The sequence below is a fragment of the Buteo buteo genome, chromosome 4 (genome assembly GCF_964188355.1).
Source record: "Buteo buteo chromosome 4, bButBut1.hap1.1, whole genome shotgun sequence".
Taxonomy (NCBI): Eukaryota; Metazoa; Chordata; class Aves; order Accipitriformes; family Accipitridae; genus Buteo; species Buteo buteo.
The window spans coordinates 3,352,807-3,371,999 of NC_134174.1; the positions used below are offsets into that span (position 1 = coordinate 3,352,807).

Genomic DNA, 19,193 nt, shown 5'->3' on the forward strand with positions numbered 1-19,193 from the left:
GTATATTTATTTAAGTGAAGCTGTGTTGATTTATACCAGCTAAGCATTTGCCGCGGCAAGTGCCAACAGCCAAAAGCCGCCACTTTTTAAAGAATAACTTAGTCCACAGTTTGGACCCTGGATTGGAAAGAAGAGGACAGGTTAAGTCTACGGTCCATTTGCCAGCAATGTGGGCTGTTTACACCAATTCCGTCTTACCCAGACCACCAAACCATCCCTCAAACCTTGCTTTTGGTTCGTATTTTCTCCACAGGATAGTATGTGAGATGGGGGAGGCCAAGCCCAGCCAGCATGCCGGATTCGTGGAAATCTGCGTGGCTGAGTGCAAACCAGAGTTCATGGCGAGGTCTTCACAGCTCTACTACTTTATGGTAAGCTCCTGGGAGAAGTTCTTCTTGGCCCTGAAGGTCCCTGGGCCCTGGTCCTCTTTGCTGCATCTATCCATTGTCCTTGACCATATTCAACCTCTAAGCTCTTCACTGCCATTCTGAGTGCACCAAGTTGTTCCTTCCATTTCCTTTCAAATCTTGTTACGAGCAAAAATAGCTTGCCTAATTAATGTTTTAACAATCTAATAATAGTCCAAATTATTAGTCCAGTTACAGTTACATACAGCCATGGTCCAAATTAGTACAGAAAATCCTCATTAATAGTTAAAAATGCTATACAGGAAAGAAAAAAGAAAAAGGGGAAAAAAAAAAGAGAATGGAAAAGAACTTCCCTAGTATCTTACTTTTCCTGGGTGTGATATTCACCGTACCGGCATTTCTCCAGGCCCTACAGTTGAAAGCACCGGTGTCCTCCAGGAGAAACATGGGGGTTGCCACTAGTCATTGCCACCCTGAGGTCTTCAGCAGGAAGGTTATGATGTCCATGGTGGGGTTTCTTCCTCCTGACTCTTGGGTCCCCCCAGGGGTATCTTCATCGCGCGTCTCCCCATCACCCGCTCCCTTCTCCCCGGTCCCCAGCACCAGCGGCAGAGCTGCCCAGCGCCCAGTCCCGGCACACCAAGATCTGGTGTTTGCTGGGCAGTGCCTGCCCGGGGCGGCAGCCCTTGGCCATGCAGGGTGTCCCCAGCGCTGAGCTCAGGCAGGTCGGGCACGAGTCCTTGGCCATGGGACACTTGCCATCACGGGGACACCCGGCTCGGGGCACGGCGAGACCAGAGACGTCCGGAGACCTTGCGGTGTCGGGTCAGTGCAAAGCCTGTGGCTTTCTGCTAGCAAGGACAAAAATTCCCATTGACTGGTAGACAGGCAGTCACCATAGCAGTGGTGCAAGATGTAACATTCTAAGGGTGTTTGCGTTAGGTGGTCTTCTGGGTGTCCAGGAGAAGCAGTGCTGCACCCCAGTAGCAGTAGATCAGGAGGGACCAGTTCACCAGCCAGGCTGCAGGTGAGCTACAGAGTATGACTGGGGCTCAGTGCAATTAGGAACTGTTTGGGATGTTCCATGATGGAACGATAGGCACCAGCAAGCTTGAACTTCAGTTAGCTTTTAAGAGTGAGTGGTTTGGAGAGAAGACTTAGCCATGGGGAATTTGGAGATGATGTCAAAAGTCCCTAGGGATGGTGAGTGCTGGGATGACACGTACAAGTTCTACTCAGTGCGTGCTGATGGCACTCGGAGAGCAGCCACTCTCCTCTTTTTAGAGAGGCTGCTGGGGCTGCAAAATTCACTGGCTAGACCATCTGTCTGGGGCATCAGTTTGCAAAGCAGTCAGAGGGGCTCTGGGCCTGATTCTGCACTACTCCTGGTGCAAGTTCAGCCTGAGACTGTCGCTTTGCTGTGGTGAAAGCCTCATGGAAGAGGGAAGCAGAGCCAAACACATGTTGTACGCTCAGCTTGGTGTTTTGCTCCTTTCTGATGATGCTCATTGTCCAAGAGACATGCTTATTCCTCTAAGGCCCCTTGCTGGGGACATGCAAGCATTGCCTGACCTTGATCTGCGCAGATTTGTGCAGGTTTGAGATGAGAGGGTCTCTGTTCCCATCAAAACTCTAGACCCCTGCAAGGGAACGGGTCTTTTCTGAAATTATTCACATGCCCAAGCATTTTTTTATGGTAAAGGGAACTGGTAATAAATGCAAATATCTTAGATTTCCCCCCTGAGCTACAGAAATTTGTCTATTCTCTGTATTTTCTGATGTCACTCAGGTGCTACCGTGGTGGGGGTAGAGAAACACCTTGAGAGATAGCCCCCACTAGGCAGACAGAAGGGCTCTTTCCAGGACATTACACTTCAGCGTGTCACCTTTGCTACTCTTGGAATTACTGTCCAATTTTGATCATCCGTGTCCGTCCGTGACAGCTTTTCCCTCCGCTTGCTGGCTTTCCGGCTGCCAGCTATCCCAGCCGTGCATGAGCTGAAGTCAACAGGGTTTTCTCTGCTGAATACCTCGATACCTTTGTGCTAGACAAAAAAAAAAATACAGACCTTCTCCACCCTGCCCATCATATGCCCTCTCCCGTGTCCCTTGCTTTCATAGCAGGAACTGTGTTTTTTGGCATGGCTTGGCTTCCTCCGAACCTTCTGCCAGGAGGGTAGAGATGTTATTGCAGGCATCACAACATGCCTTGGCATCCTGCAACGGTGGGCGGCAGCTTTAAGGGAAGGAAGATGTTTGAAAACTAAGGAAGGGCATCGCATGAGAGATAAATGTTGCTTTCTGACGCATAGTAAATCCTCTGGAAAACTGCTTTTCAAAAGGTTTGAAGCAAAACAGGGTCAGATTTGGCCAATAGGTTCAGCCTTCCCCACTCCTGCAAGAATTGGAAGACATGATATTTTGAACTCAACAGAGTACTTAATTTCAGTGTTTTAAAAAAGAGGCAGCTTAGTTTACAGATGCTAGAACAGTTCTTCTCCACATATCTAACCAGAACTTTTAAATTCAAAATGCTGTTAGTTTGTTTTATACTCATCTGTGATCAAAAATGCAAATTGCATTAGAGAGTACAATAAGCCAAAAGGGAAACAAAGCATTTGGTTGTAGGCTGAAATTAAATTTATGGTGATCTCAATGAAAATAATTTTATTTTTTTTTTAAGTTATTCATTTTGTTGCTATGATTATTGCCATGGTCTTTCAATCAAAAAAACCCTTCCCTTCGCTTTTCAATTCAGATGCTGAAGCAATTTTGCTTTAATTCTGGCTTTGGATGAGAATATTATGGCTCAGTGCAGGTGATGTGGGCTACTCTGATTGCACCTCTTCTGGGTCTGCCTCTAACATCCTTGTCCCAGGAGAGCATTCACAACAGGTCTCCCTTCCATCTTTCCCCTCCTGCTGCTACTGTTGAACCTACAGAAAGGAAACCCAGGCACGCAAGCTGTGTGTGAGTCACATCTTGCTCTGCCCTTGTTCCCGGGAGGAATTAAGTGGGAACCAAGGTCTTGACATGCGCCATGAGGGCAGTTTAGGCACAGCTCTGGTGGCAGCTTCTCTATGCACAGCCTGTGTGGAGGAGGTACTGGAGGAAAGTAAAGGGTTGGGGAGCAGAGGAAAGTAGGCAGGCTCCTAGAAAAGTACAGAAGATTTCCTGTCCTCTTTCCCTCATTGTCACTGTCCACTTCAGCCTGTTACAGATCCACTAGATCCTGTTGTGTTTTCCATCACCTTTCACCAGCAAGGAAATAGTAAATAGTCTAGAGGCTGAGTTTTACTGCAAACATGCTGTGCAATATTTATGAAGGCCACTGTGAATAATTAATGGTTTATCGCAACTTTGAAAGCTTAGCCACAAACCCTTTTGTAAGATCGGCACGTGACACAGCAACGCTTTGCCAAGGAGCGTTGCTGATGTAGTTCTGGTCTGCAAGGATCCTCAGAAGGCCACGGCCAGTTTATTCACCTCTGTGGAGAGGGCAGGAAACCCACCCAGGGGTGGGACAAGGGCTCTGGGTCTTTAACTCAAATGTTCCTCTGTGGTTTGTAAAGCAGATACTATTGCCGCGCTGTTGTGTAGGCTGTGTGCACCGAGTTGGCCATTCTCAACCCGTTTTCTCCCAGGTGGGAGATCACCTCCCAGCAGCAGCCATCGTGGTCAGTAGTAGTTTGCACTGGTGTGGGTGGCCATCAATAAGGGATTAAAGAGGAGCTGCCATCAGAGCTTGAGATGGCACCCTAAAAAAGGAGGAGCACTACGCACTGAAGTGCATCTTTTGCATCCACATACTCTTCCTGCGTCTTTTATCCCAATAATAGCTGTTAGAGAATATTCCCAGAAAAAGTATAAAAACAGTTTCCAAACCATCATGCCAAAACCAGTCAAGTTTAAACACAAGAAGCATCCAGCTCTGACAATATATTTTGCTACAGAGCTATATGTCTGATTTTCGTGTTCAGCCCTTCCTCCGAGCGGTAGCTCCATTTTGAACAAAAGCAAAGTGGAAACCTTGCCGCAGTTTTTCAAAATGATTAGCCAGAGGGGGGACAGGGACAGAGAGGGCTCTGTGTGTGTGAAACAGGGAGCTGTGATGTGTGTCAGGTAGTTTTATAAACATGGATTAATGGTCTCCAAAGCTCAATAAGGTGACTGCGTGATGTACCTGCTTGTTCAGAGGAGCTGAGGAGAGCTTCAAGCATTTGTGTCATCATTCTTAAAGAGGGGAAAAAAAATAATCTTCATTTAAATGCATATAGTAGCTTTTCACTTGGGACTGAAAGGAAAGTTTTTCTATTAAAATGCAAATGAAAGAATAAACTGTAACTCCAAATTTCTCCCTGAAAATGGATGTCTCCTCTCTGCATTGTGGTAACAGGGTGATCTGTGCCTTCGGAGTACAAGTATTTTATCTTGATTTTGGGAAGAAGGGAGAGCAGGAGGGTAAGAAAAAGAGGTTTGGGATTTGTGGCCCCTAAAGGAATTGTGTCCCTTTTAGATATATTAACACAGCACCATGTTATGTTTGGAAAAGAGGCTCAGAAAATCAGCAGAAAAAAGAAAAAGGTGCTCATCTGGACAGTGCTCCTTCTTGTAGTATTTCAGAGTACATCTCAACATGAGCACCGCCGTGCTGTATCGGTGCAGGACACTCCTGCAGTACTAGATTCTCTCAGCACCCAAGTCTGATAAGAAAAAGAGAAAGATTTGGGGTCGTGCGGTGGGCATGTGGAAGAGGCAAGACATGAGCTCAGATGCTCTGCTCAACCACAGCTCTCCTCCTTCCCAGGGAAAAAGCCCATGAGCACAGGGGGAGGTTTTGGGCATGTCTCTGGAGCTATACAGCAGGTTCTGTTCCCTTCTCAGATCAATAGGGTTTAGAGTAATCTTTTCAAGACTCGATCATTTTCATCACTTCTGAACTCTGTAATTTGAAGGTGGAGAGTCCCCATTAAGATCCAATCAGCCAATTCAAGACCTGGTTTATCTTGCAGAGGTTAGGGGTTAGGTCTGAACTCATCCCACCAAACTTGACATTCGAGCAGGGTGTCTGTGACAGGACTGGTGTCATCCTAGGCTGCTCTGTTGTCTAGAGGATATGGTCATCTTCTGAAGTCCAGCTAACGTGTGATTAACCCCTGGGGTTGCCTACCTCTCCCCATCACTAAAAGGAGAGAGGGAAGGTACCTATGCTCCTCTGTTGTGTTTTCAACACAACCCTTTGCCTTCACAGACTCTGACACTCTCTGACCTCAAGCCGAAGCGGGGACCAGTGTCGGGTGGCACCCAGGTGACAATTACGGGCAACAACCTCAACGCGGGCAGCAATGTCATCGTGACCTTTGGGCGACAACCCTGCCTCTTCTACAGGTATAGATGAGTCCTTCCTACTGTACATGCCTGAGTCTGAAAGATGTGAGCAATTATAGTCAAGAGACTTCTTCTGCAGCCCAGAGACCCTCAAGTGCCTCTTTTGCCTGTGGCCATGTCTGTTCAGCAATGGGACTTTTGTATTCTGCACCATGCGCAACCTTACTGTGTGTGTTTTGGGGTGGGAGCATAGGATTTATTTCATTGTTTTGATTGGTATTTGATGTGCTTTTTTCCATGGCCCCTTGTCAAGTTTCACTATGATTCTCCACGGTCCTATGCTTTGCTACTTGCTCTGGGAGTACATCGTTTAAAAGATTCATTTTCATGTCCCTGCTTTAACAGAGGTGACAAAGAAGATCTGACAACATTGGGTCTAAGTATTAAAACACCTCCCTTTTATCCCAGAGTAGTCCTGTAGTGCTAAGAAATGGATGATTTGTAACATTTTCGCTCTGGGTTGGCTCCTGTTCAATTGCAGTTCAGAGAAGCTTAATGTCAGTGTTACCTGCTGAATGTTCCCTGATCCCTGTGAGAATGAGCCTGAATCCTGTTCCCAGGGGCTCCCGCAGCTCAAAACTACCCAGTGCAACACATTTCGCTGCCAGTATCAGTGGAGGCTGAAGGTGAAGTTGGCACGTTTCTCCCAGCCTGTCCTTGGCAGAAGAAGGGCTCATTCAGAGGAGACCTGGGACCGCTGTCCTGGGGCAATGCCCTTCCCTCTCCTGCCTCTGGGGAACCTGTTGAGCCGCCTGTCATGACTGTGCTGTGTTTCAGCATCTATAATTCAGGAGGGTGAAGTCACAGCTTGTGATTTAAAAGGCCAAGTGGGAACCACAGCTGCTTGAGGATGCTTACGGAAGAGATTGGGAGTTTTAGGAGGGATTGAGTGTGGTCTTTCAGGGGAATTTGGAGGGTGCAGTCAGTGAAGGCAAGTGCCATGCTGCAAGGGAAGGATGCACCCTGCTTTATCCTTTCTAGGGATATAAGATGAGGCTGAGGGTGCTTGGAGCCTGGCTTTTTGCCTCTTTTTGCAAGGTAAGGGCCACTGGAAAATTCCAACCTGGAGCTGGTTTTGAGACCTGCCCAAAAGGAAAGGTTTATGCAGAATACTCTTTGAGTATAATCACGAAATGATTCCCACTACATTAGCACCTCCCATGCAAAGGTCCCAGGCACACTGCAAGCTGCACTTAAACAAGGCTTACAGTCCTAATGCAAGGTAAACTTTATTATCCCAGACTGGAAAGCTGAGGTGCAAACACCCATTTTTATGAGCTGCTGCTGCATATGTCTGCAGGCAGGAAGGAAACATCCATCAAGTATTTAATCACACAGAAATACTTCTGGAGAGAGGTCTGTTTTGGACTTCTCTTGGGGTTCAGTTTTCACTCTGAGACCTGAGAAATGATGACTCTTGTGGTTTTATTTAAACTAGCGAAAAGGCAATGTTACTTCCTCACATAAATGTGTCACACTGTTCACAGCATATTCCTGTAGCAGTGAGTTTCACCACTTCACAGAGCATAGGTTAAGGTCACAGGACATAAGAGTAAGTAGCCGGGCTCTTTTTGGCACCATTTGGTTTGCTGCTGGTAGTGCCTGGTTGATAATTACTTGCTTCTGCTCACAGGAGATCCACCAAGCACATTGTCTGTAACACCACTGCCTCAGATGAGGGATTTGAGAAGGTGAAGGTGTCTGTGAGAGTGGACAAGGCCAAGATACATCAGGAGTTGCAGTATGAGTATGTAGAGGATCCAACCATCCTCAGGATTGAGCCTGAGTGGAGCATCTTCAGGTAAGCATCCCATGGACACCCCCTACCACCTCCCATGGTTTTCTAATGCAGCACTGGTGTGTTCATATCAATCCTGGGTACAGAAAAGTGCTTTCCAAGCACCGTGTTCACTAAGAAATAGGTTTGTGCAGAGCTTCTTCCCAGAGCCCGAGACCATGAGGGCTGGTAGACTTGCCTCCTGGGAAGACCAAAAGGCCAGCAGCGCCTTGTGCATTCCTTGTAACACCTTGGATGCTCTATCTGTGTCTGTGCTCATGTGTACCCCAGGACAAAATTTCCACAGAGTCTCAGGAGGGATGGGCAGGAACAGGGTCCATTCTCCAAACAAATTCCGCGTAGTCCAAACCTAAATGATCCTGCGCCCCTCCTTCACTAGCAGAGCAAAGCTTCCTGGCTTAGTGCAGCAAAATCCAGCTTCCAATGCTCACCAGAAGCTTGCCTTGGAGACTTTGTGCTTTAATTACAAAGGTAGGTGCAGCAAGTCTCCAACCTGGTGTTGAAGCTTTCTCCCTCTTTACTGCAGCCCAGGGTTTCTCTCCAGCACCAGGATGCTCCTGTCTGAGTAATATTACGGACCACTGGGGCTGGTTAAACTACACGGTTGTATCCCTAAAAGCTGCAATTCCTAGTGCTTCTGGTCATGACTGTGTTTCAGGCCCCATCAGGCTGGGTCCACAGCTTTGCATGGCAGCAGGACCAGTCACTGATCTCCTAAACAGAGGCATAGATGTCATAACTGTGCTTAGCGAAGTGAATCTCCTTTGGGTTTGAAAGCAGCAATTCCTACCTTTCCCACCGCCTTCACGGGCTGAGCATTGCTTGTTTGGCTGTCATGCCTGAAAGCCCCAGGGCTGTCTCCCGAGATGAAACACAAAGGGAGCCCTGGTCCCTGCCCTATCAAACAGCCTTCCTCCTCGTTAGGCATCCCTTTTTCTCTTCTTCCCATTGATGCTGCTTTGGTGAATTCAGAGGGTTCACATGAAGGTGTCTGAGAGGAGCATTTGCCCTGGTTGTGGAAGGCATCAAAGTGATACCCAAATGCTCTCAGAAGCCTGCAGAAATGGCCTCGGGAAGAGAGAAATTGGTCATTAAATGCCGTGGTATTTCCTTGAAAAGATACAAAATAAGAAATCTTAGTCTCCCCTCGTTCATCCATGGCAGCTCGCTGCTTCCCTGTCAAACTGGACTGATGGGAGTATCTGGGGATTAGGAGCAGGGCTTGTAAATCCCCCCGGTTCAGCTCCCATCCAGAAGATGTTTTCACAAATCAATTAGTGCTTTTAATTACCGTGAGGGAATTTACCGATTTAGCCGGATTGAATCTTTGCACATTGGGCCTGAAGCTTTAGTGTCTGGATTTTCCATTTGGGGGTTTTATTTTCAGTCAGAGTTCAGGTTATCAGTGAAATGAGAAATCGCTTTACTCCCTTCCTTATTAAAGTGAGTTCAGTGCCGGTTAAAAGTGCAAGACTGACAGCCTAGGAGAGTGAATTCCCCTGTTATCCCCAGGAAAGTTGCAGCACGGGGACCTTCCTCCGCCTGGCCTCAGGTCTGGCTGGGAGGTGAGAGGAGAAGTTCTCCAGAGCCCCTTTGCTCCTTGGTTTCTCTGCTGAAGCTGCCAGCAAGAGATGAAGAAAAAGCCAAGGAGATGCTTCGGGTGTATCGGCAAAGCTTCGCCCAGGCCAGGGTTGCAGAGACTCTGCATCCCATTGCTTGCTGCCTTGGATCTCCCATCCCACCTCCCAGCATAACGGGAATTAAGAGAGGTGCTTGTTTAGTGGGTGCCAGCTTATTTGCAGGGGGTGTAGCTGCCAGGATGGACGACTGGGACTCTACCTGTCTCATCATTCAGGTACCACCTCTACCCTTTGCTCTTTTCAGCGTCTCTGAAATCAGAAAGCATCCACTTGAGCATTAACAGGTGCCTCATTTTAACCAAACCTACCCGCTTTCGTCCTCTTTCTTGTGCACTTTTGAACCGCTCCAAAGGTACATAACCTTGGAAGAGGGTGCAGAGAGAGATGCAATATCCAGGTTTATCACTGTGGTTCAGGGTGTCCGGGACAGTTGTAAGCACTGTAATTGTTAGTTGTGGAGCTCCGTCCAGCAGGTCATAATGGAGACAAGCATTGGAGTAAAGCCTCCCCACACAGAGCTGGATGAAAGCGCAGCCAGCTCTGGGCTGAAATAAGTTAGTCTAGACACGTGGATCTGGAGATAGACCGAGGAGGCTGTTCCTCAGTATATTTGTTATGCGGTATGATTCATTACAGCAAATCCACTGTGCTTCTCTGATTCATCACTCCTGGCTGTGGGGCTAAGCTGTTTTGAGGGATAGATGATTGCTACTAAACCAGCTTTGCAAAATTAGTGAATGAATGTACTGAGCCTGGCTTAAAACCTTCTCAAGTGCCATTTTCCAAGACAATAAAGAAAAGATTACTGCTAATTTATTCCCATAGCCAAAAAAAAAAAAAAGAGTCATACTGGGCTGGCAGGTAACTAGAATTTTATGAGGCTCCATTAATACTTTTGATCTGGGTTTGATTTGAGTTACGTCCAGCAATTATCTGAGTCTGCAGACAGAAAATTATACTCAGAGCTTTTGGGACAATAAAGAATTAAATTAAGAAAGCTTGTAGACTTGGCACCTCTGTTATTTTGCTGGGCAGCAGCATGTGTCCGGGCTCTGATCCGACCTGGTCGAGAAGTGGCCATGGCTGGGCATTCACCTGCAGACGCAAAAGGCAATGGCTGGTGGTTTTCATGCAAAGGCAAGCAACGGTTTTATTTGCTTGATTTGCAAGCCAGAGAGGCTTTGGGGGTGATTTCACGTCTTCAGCAAACACAACTTTTTTGGCTTTTTTTTTCAGAGAAAAGGCCCCTCTCTGATCTGGTGCTGTGGCTGTGCTTAATAACTGCGGTCTGAGCCTGCAAGCTCAGTTTCCAAACCAAATACAGAATTTTTAACACATGGATTTAAAACTGTGTGCACAGACTTGCTTGATTAAATGAAAGTATTTATGTATATATACACAGACTCATATATCTGTACATATGCGCACACATTTGATATGTCTGGAACACGTAAAACTTTCAGCTAAGTAAAGATACAAAATGCCTTCTAGTTTGAATCAGGAGAGATTCATAATAATAATAATAAATGATAATAAAAATTATAAAGGCTCACAGCCAAAAATCCAGAAGAACCAGGACAGTGGAGAAAGAACAACTTGGTTTACATCCTTCTTTTCTGGTTTCTGGTGAGCCAGCTCTCCCTAGGTGATATCAGCAATACTTAATGTGAAGCTGAATTTTGAGGCAAGGGTATTTTTTCTATAAGGCAGGGAGGAGGAGGTCTCTTGTAAGTGGATGTGTGACTTCAGAAGAGATCCCCTGTGCATTCAAGAGAACTCAACCATCCAAGCAGATTTTATGGAAATGGCAAAATGTAGTTTTGCCCCATAAAATTTCCCATTAGAAATTTCCCATCTCAGCTGATGGTTTCAGAGAGCAAGATCTTGAGGTACTCTGCAAAACTCAAGGTCAAATGTTGTCCTGACCGTGGATCAGTCTGTACAGGCATTGCTTGAATGAAAGACCATAAGGAACCTCTCAGACAAGTGTCACAGGAGCACCTGCCCAAAGATATTGTTGTGACAGTGCTCTTTGGCAGAACTCATGGCTCATTACTCCAAATTTACAGGCTTCTTGGTTACATAGGCTATGTTTAAACTAGTAAGTACTTAATCCCGGTCTATTCTTTGGTCCTGAAGCCAGCGAGCATGCATAGCCCTCATCCATACCACCAATGATCTTTCCTCCTTCAAAGAAATTTTAGCTTCATCTATCCTGCTTGTTGGGAGTGCTCCCTGGCCCTTGCTATCCCTTGAGCCATGACCAGGCATTGCCTGGGGTACTACTAACAGCTTATCAGCATCCATGGCCACCAGCCAGTGGTCGAGCTGGTGTCCTGACTGGTTTATCAGTGTGGGTGTAACTGGAGGGGCTGAAGCACGGTCCCAGCTGGGGCGGCCAACTCACTGAAACCCCACAGCTACACTGCTGAGCAGAGATGTATATTTGCCTTCATTCCTACCTGCCCCATCTGATTAATAATAGAAGATAAATGAGGAACATGGAAAACAAAGGTCAGAACTGGAGATCTGTTGGCCAACACAGGCTTCTTCCTTACAGTGTGTTTATCCCCTGGTGTTTTCTCATTTATAAGGCACTTCTTTCACCTTTCATGTAGGTGTAGGTTTACCTGGAGGCAGGAAAGGGATTTTGAACTTTCTTTTCCCAATCCCACCGATTTCCACATGGCCTCCCATTCTCAGCCAGAGCACTCCAGGAAATAAATTGTAGCCTGGACAGTTCCCAAGGCGAGTTATGGAGGCAGGTGCCGAAACCGATGAGAGCACTCCTCACCCCGGGAAACCCTCAGAGATGGGGTCGTCTGTTGATGACATTTCCTCATCCTGCCCTGGCTGCGTGAGCCCTGACAGCTGAGGGGTTTTGCTTTCTCAGATAACTCTTCCCCCTTCAGCCCTTGCATCCCATTGCCTCCGCCACAGTTCTGCAAAGGGAGAGCTCACCCTGGTAGAGCAACGCTGTTTTGATTTGGGATGGCCAAAGCTGCCTGTGGTGAATCCTTCCCCTCAACACAACATTCAAAGCCATGCATCAGCTCCTACTGAAGCCTGGGAATGCTCCTTTGCAGATTCCTTCCTCCGTCCCGTCTGCTCCCCAAAGTCCCACAAACAGTGCTGCTGGCTGCAGCTGCAGGAGGCAAGGGAAAGGAAAGAAGGGTGTTTTGGAAAGCTCTTTCCTTCTGGAGACACTTACTGTAGGGAATGAGAAGGCTTCTGTCTACATCTCCCCATCTTAAGCTGGGCTGAGATACGTTATAAAAGCAAGAAAATCTACCAAATGCAGCGCCATGGCTCGTATGAATCGTCTTTCTCAGGAAACCAGTCCTTGCCTGAGCAAAGGGGCGCTGTGACTGGAAATCTCTATTCTGTCATATGTTGGATCTAACACACGTGGCAGAGCTTGTCTGCCTGGATCACCAAATAGAAACCGAGCAAATGGCTTGTGCACACCAAGGCTGAAGACTTTGTCTCTGTTTCTACTAGATGCTGGTGGCCCAGGTTCCTGGCAGCACTGAATTGGGTTCACTGAGGTGACATCTTATTCAGGGTGATGTTTTTATAGCAGGTTTCATATGCAAGATGGGACTACAGCCCTCAACCAAGGTAGCACTGAATCCTCAAGAGCTGATTGCACAGGACAGTATCTACGAGGATTTTTTGGGGCTCCCTTCCTTTAAGTGATATAAGGGATACAGTCTGTGGACCATTCTGAAGAGCCCCTGTTAAATTTCCCACTCTTCTCATTACTGAAGCTTGTGATTGCTGCGTCTTAACAATGAAAAACACCCAGATGCTGCTTGATGTGACAGTTTTAGCAAGGATGTGGGTTTATTTCTTTCTCACCTTATGAATGAAGGAAAATTTATTTGTTTTGCTTTGTTTTCCCTTCCTATGGGACTGTGAGATGTGGTCAGACACTTTGCAATCAACATTTAGGAACACAGATCACCCATTGCTGGTGCAGTCAGTCCTGATATCTATAGCTGGGTTCACGCACTTCTTTCATTTCTTCTTCTCTAGTGGCAACACACCCATTGCAGTGTGGGGAACTCACCTAGACCTGATCCAAAACCCTCAGATCCGGGCAAAGCACGGTGGAAAGGAACACGTCAACGTGAGTATGGCTGCTGAGCTGGGGTTCACAGGAGGGTGCATGTCCAAGGTCGTGATAGGGTCTGGCTACCAGCTCTGGAGGTTGAAATCTCCTATTGTATCCAGAAAAGAGGGGATGACTTGCTTTCAGAAAGATCACCCCATCCTCTCTCAGTGAAGAAGCACTGGACCAAAGAGGGACCAGAGAAAGGCATCACAAAAGGTTGTTTCTTCTGTTGGCTCGGGGATATCTGTCCTCTTTCTTGGCCCATGTACGACCTACATTATTTATCAGCCATGCCCATGCATAAGTAGACCCAAATTCATGTTATTAGCTGACTGTGTTGGTATCAGAAGGGACTCTTTGGTACTACTGTGTCCACTCCCTGGACTATTTGGGATCCTGCAAGAGTGTATCCAGGTTTAACCAGCTAGATTTACAGCCTAATTCAACTCTCAGTGACCACTGAGGGATCAGATGTAGCTCTGTAGAGACCAGCAGAGCTTTACCAAGATCTGGGAGGACAATTCACTTGGAAATAGCCAATTGCCAGTAGCTGCTGAGCTATGATAGAGCTATGAAAGGTGTGAGTTTAGCACCTCCAATGAGAAAACCGAGGAGCAGGAAGCATCTGCTGGTACCTCCAGTAAGTTGGACAATGGGGCCATGCAACAGCGTCTGAAAAGGTGTTGTCTGTGTATGGGCACTTCTTGGGACAATGCGTGAAAAAGCATCCCAGAAGAAGCAGCTCCAAAAGGAAAAAATACAGAGGGACTAATTGGGGTGGGGGCAGAAAGTCCAGATCCTCTGCATTTCTCAGGTTTTAAGATTAATCCATGGGCTTTCCACTCAAAACACTTTGCGGACATTAAAATAATCTACTGACACATAAGCAGTGGTGAAACTGTGGTAGATCTGAAAAGAAAATGAAGGAATATGGGGTAGATTAATTTGCATCTGCAATTTTCAGATTGAGACACCTAAATTTTGGTCTTATCCCAGCTCTGCCATGAACTAATAGCTCCCTTCATAAAGCCAAACCCAAAGCAATTTTGTCACCTCTCCAGATTCAGGAAATAGCTGTTGACATTAGTTTCTTAGTCTGATGTGGATCTTGACTGGCAATCTTCCAGTCCTTCATGAACTCTGGGAAAGCCCTGGTCTGAATGATTATGCATATTCATAGGTATGGTTTGGTAGTATGTTGTATTTCTTGGTACAGCACAGCCAAACACTCTCCTAGCTTTCCTGCAGAATTAGAAGCCTGCATAACTTCATCTTATTCTTCCAGCAGACTCCAGCTCTTGTCTGACACAGTGGTCTCAAACAATCATGCCATTGTACAGATGATGATGCCTATACATCATCTCAAACACGCTCAGGTAGAACTGCCCATCAGTTTTGTGCTGGGAAGTACTCTGGTGCCTTTTCTTCCTCGTAAGAGCTGTTACAGCAAAGAACATCTGACTTTACAATATAAAACTGGCTGGTCCAGGTCACTTACCTCTCTATTGATTTGAGCCAAAGCAATATTAAGACTTGAGCTACGCTAGCTGTGATAATGAGTTTGCTGTCAATGCTGGAGATATCGGAGTAGTTTGGAGAAGATTCTCATACCAAGCACAGCTGGGATCCCACAGAGCTGGTGCTGTTTCCCCACAGAGCCTGTTGGTTCCTGGTGAGACCAGCATGCACTGTGCTAGCAACCACAACACAGAAAGATGAAGGCTCAGATCCTGAAGGACAACCAGCTATGTAATTCCTAGTTGTTTAGAATGGGAGTCAGGATAAAACGCCTTTCACAGTCTATTACCCATTTCTCAAATACACAAAAGAAGCAGGTTTTTGACAGGGCTGGAAGTCAACTTCAGGGTTTCCTGAGTCCTACCCAACTGTCTTCACCACTCCAGCTTGCTGGGCTTCATTCCAGGTAACCTGATGGTCAAACAGGAATCCTGGGCACAGCTGAGCATGCACTGGACATACACTTTTGGAGTGATTCCCCAGAATGTGAGAGCTAATTGCAGGGTGGTAGTGAGGCTTTGACTAGTCTCTGCCGTACAAAAAAAGAAGGAAGAAATTTCTGTTTCCAGAAGGAAATAGGTTAGGGGAAGATGCTGATTCTGGCAACCCCAGAGGCCGAGCCACCTCAGGGAAGAAGCACAGGATGCCCAATTGCAGTGCAAACTGCCACACACACCTGCCCCAGAAAAACTCTCCTAATCCCTTCCCAGCCTTGATTGTGTGATGGGGATGGGGTATGTTCTGAAGCAGTGGAGCACCAGCCTGTCCCACAATGACCAAGGAAGTCTGCTCCTCCCTGTCCTCTGGCAGTAGGTAGGCTAGCATTTCACTGGGAGGGATCATCTGCCCACCAAGAGGGCTGGGGGCATTTTCCATAAACTCTCCTTGTGTTGGGTTTCTTTTTCCAGAACTGCGAGGTGCAGAACAGCACAGAGATGACCTGCCAGGCTCCGGCACTGGCTGTTGACCCCAATCACCAGTCTGAGCTCGCCGAGCGTCCAGAGGAGTTTGGCTTCATTCTTGACAACGTGCAGTCTCTGCTGATTCTCAACAAAACCAACTTCACGTACTACCCAAACCCAATCTTTGAGGTTTTCAATCCCTCGGGGATCCTGGAGCTGAAGCCAGGAAGTCCCATCATACTGAAGGTGAGATGGGGACCAAGGACTGGATGAGGAAAGACAAACATTTGCCACCCATTGCCTCTTTGTGTCTGCCAGCACCCCACAAATCGCAGTGGCATCCCAATTGCATCCCAGAAATTTCCTTCACTCATTGCACCTACCATATCTTATCATATCAGAGTCACCATCTGCAAGCACAAATCACTGCTCAGCATCTGCCAATACCCATAACTAAAAAAAATAAACTCCTGCTGCAGCTACCTATGTGCAGCCTAAATTTGTACCCAGTGCTGTTCACTGGAGAAGAATGTTTTCTACCACTGCAACAGGGCTGGCAATTAAATACCCAACTGTATTTCTTGGGTTTTCAAGAGCTTCCTCTCACCCCTGGTTAAATCTGACACCAGTCCTTTGTCATTTCTGTAATCTGGACAGCAATAAAGAGAAGGAATTTTATGACTGAGCATTTCCATATCAGCACTTTTAAGTGGTGCACATGCAAAGAAACGATTGTGCCTGCAGAATACCTTTTTGCATGTTTGGCCTGAATAAGTTTTGTGAGGATCTGCTTGTGCAAGACTTATATGCAACATTTCTCATTTAGTTCCAGAGACAGAGGAACAGAACAGACTGTTTTGACTGATGACAGTCTGTAGCCATCCACGCTGTCCTCTGCATGACTTTCTAAATTGGCTTTTCTCTGTGTTAGCTAATAGTGAACCACAAATGTCAAGTGCAATGTTAAATCTTGTGTCACAGGAGCAAACTAGAGATGGAAGGCAAACTCTTTCCTAACATGGTTTTTTTTTTGGGGGGGTGGTGATATTCCTTTCTATCTAGGGCAAGAACCTGATCCCACCAGTGGCAGGAGGGAATGCCAAGCTGAACTATACGGTTTTGGTTGGTGAGAAGCCCTGTGCAGTGACCGTATCAGATGCGCAGCTACTGTGTGAGTCCCCAAACCTCATCGGACGGCACAAGGTGATGGTAAGTGGTGCTTAATCCTCAGCCTTCCCTCCCTGGGTGGGTTGAGAGGGCACGCCAATGCTGAAGAGCTGGCAGAGATCACCCAGGAGTGCATCCCCATTTGCCTTCTGTAGATCCCATAAACATCAGGGCCCCTTCTTGTTATAATATCCCAATCAAGAGTAATTTGGAGAAGTAGAAGAGCAGAAGAGTAACCTGGAGACCTTTATGGACAGTGAGAAACCTTTCATAATCAAGACCCTTTAGAAAAGTTTGCCTCTCTTCTGTTTTTGTATGATCTGCATGAACCCTAGATGCTCATGTAAGTTCATATATGTAACGTGTTTCCTACGTGGCATACTTTGTTAAATTCAGCACAGTCCCCAGCAATTACTAACATGCTGGTGGCTAAAATTTGCTTTTATGTAGGAGAAAAAAAAATGATATGGACAATAGTGTGACTGGACTTTGAGGTTTTGACATCTATACAACTTAGTATGCTCCTGCATATCCTTCCTGGAACCTGTGAAAAATGGACCTAGCGATTACATCAGAGGGAGCTTCTCCTCCTCTCACCATTGATTTATTCACTCCTTCTTTACTTTACTCTCAGTAATTTGCATTCTTCAGTGCTGTTGCTTGATAAACAGCACATCAGCAAACTCATCTGAGTTGTACCGAGCTGTGGGTGGAAACACAACTAAAGCTAACAACTGACATCAGACATACAGATGATCAATGTTTCTCATTCCCTGTGATCAACTTTCTTTCACCTCTCTGTTGCCCTCCCAAAGCTGTATCTGTCACATATTTATTTATTTCAATGCAATGAGACTCATAGAGGTTGATGGAGACACGCTGCATGGCTCTTTGAAAAGAGTTTTCTGGGTACTTTTAGAAAATAGAGTTTATGGTGACCATTTTGGGTCTCATTTGTGACTGCTGCAGGGAGACCGCATACTGGCTACTTAACTTCTCTGTGCCAAAGTTTGTCATCTGGAAAATAGAGGTAATAATCCTTTTCAGCCATGCAAATATACCGTGGCTCTTGATTCGTTGTAAAGCACGTTAAGACACTCCAAGAGGAGCAATAATGAAGGGAGAGATTTTCTCTATGTGAATACCAAAGCTTTTGAACAAGGCAATATATGTTCCCTGTCATTTTCATGAATATAATTAAACATATGGTTAGTCAGAAATGGACAAAGCCAATCCTAGAGAGAGAACACTCAAAGTCAGGTGAGCAATAATCAACCCCTGGGGATCAGGGAGGATGAACATCTGGTCAGGTCTTACTAATTGGGAAGACTCCCCTGCTCCTGCAGCTTGGGACAGCTTAAGCGAAGCCATAGAGAAAAAAATAATCCCTTTTTGAGGACGCTGATCAAACAGGAGATGCTGCTGGAAACATGGGAAGATGATCGCATTGAAGCCTGTTAATGAGCATCAGTATTAGGGGCAAGTTACAGATATCTCGTTCAACTGCCAACACTGAGGCAATGCTTTGACAGCGTCTGGGCTGGGAACCAAATACAGAAGGTCACCTATGATGGTGGCCAGTGCTCAAGGATGGACTTTGCATCTGGAACTTAACAGGGGGACAGCTGGGCTGGGAAATGCCTCCTCCAGCATGGCACAATGTCTCTGTTGCTGGGGTTGGTACAGAATGTTTCGCCATGTTTCACATGAATGTCACTTTGATGGTCAGGATAATTGACAGGTAGCTGTCCCAGGTTCTCTTCCTGTTTCTGCCAACAATTTATTGTGTGACCTTGAGTAAATTGCTGAACAAACCCTTTCTTGCAAAGTGAAGTGGCCTAGATCTGAAAGGGGACCATGGGAGTAAATCAACCACTGCAACACTGAGATTATTTCTAAGGGAAGGAACAGTGACAATGACACACATTGATGTCAACATGTTTTTGATCTAGTTCAGCTGTCTTTTGTACGATGACAGAGTTAAATATTTGAAAAAATAGAGAAGAACTAAAAGGCCTGAGCAGTGGTTAAAAAAGATAGACTAAAACTCAGAGGTAAGCTCTTTTCCAAGGAAAAGAAAGAGACATGAGGAAGATCCACGAGTAACTGTATTGGAGAAGGTCTGCAGTAAAGAAGTGGAGTATATCTCAAAGGTTGCTGGTATCTAATGTAGGCACTTACATATGGAAAGTCACACTAGACTTTTTGTACAGTGAATGGAGAGATGGTCAAATATAGCAATTGAAATTCAGGGCACAATTCGTCTCATCCTGAGGTAGACACTTACATTTGGCC

General features: G+C 46.2%; 1 protein-coding gene across 1 annotated transcript in view; it reads left to right on the top strand.

Annotated features, from left to right (window-relative positions):
* The window catches only part of PLXNA4 (plexin A4), a 445,628-nt gene that overhangs the window by 375,609 nt on the left and 50,826 nt on the right, over positions 1 to 19,193 (top strand). The window contains exons 14-19 of the mRNA XM_075024595.1: positions 254 to 371; positions 5,620 to 5,756; positions 7,390 to 7,557; positions 13,233 to 13,326; positions 15,738 to 15,977; positions 16,794 to 16,940. Coding sequence (XP_074880696.1) covers positions 254 to 371; positions 5,620 to 5,756; positions 7,390 to 7,557; positions 13,233 to 13,326; positions 15,738 to 15,977; positions 16,794 to 16,940 — 904 coding nt within the window. The remainder of the gene's footprint in view (positions 1 to 253; positions 372 to 5,619; positions 5,757 to 7,389; positions 7,558 to 13,232; positions 13,327 to 15,737; positions 15,978 to 16,793; positions 16,941 to 19,193) is intronic.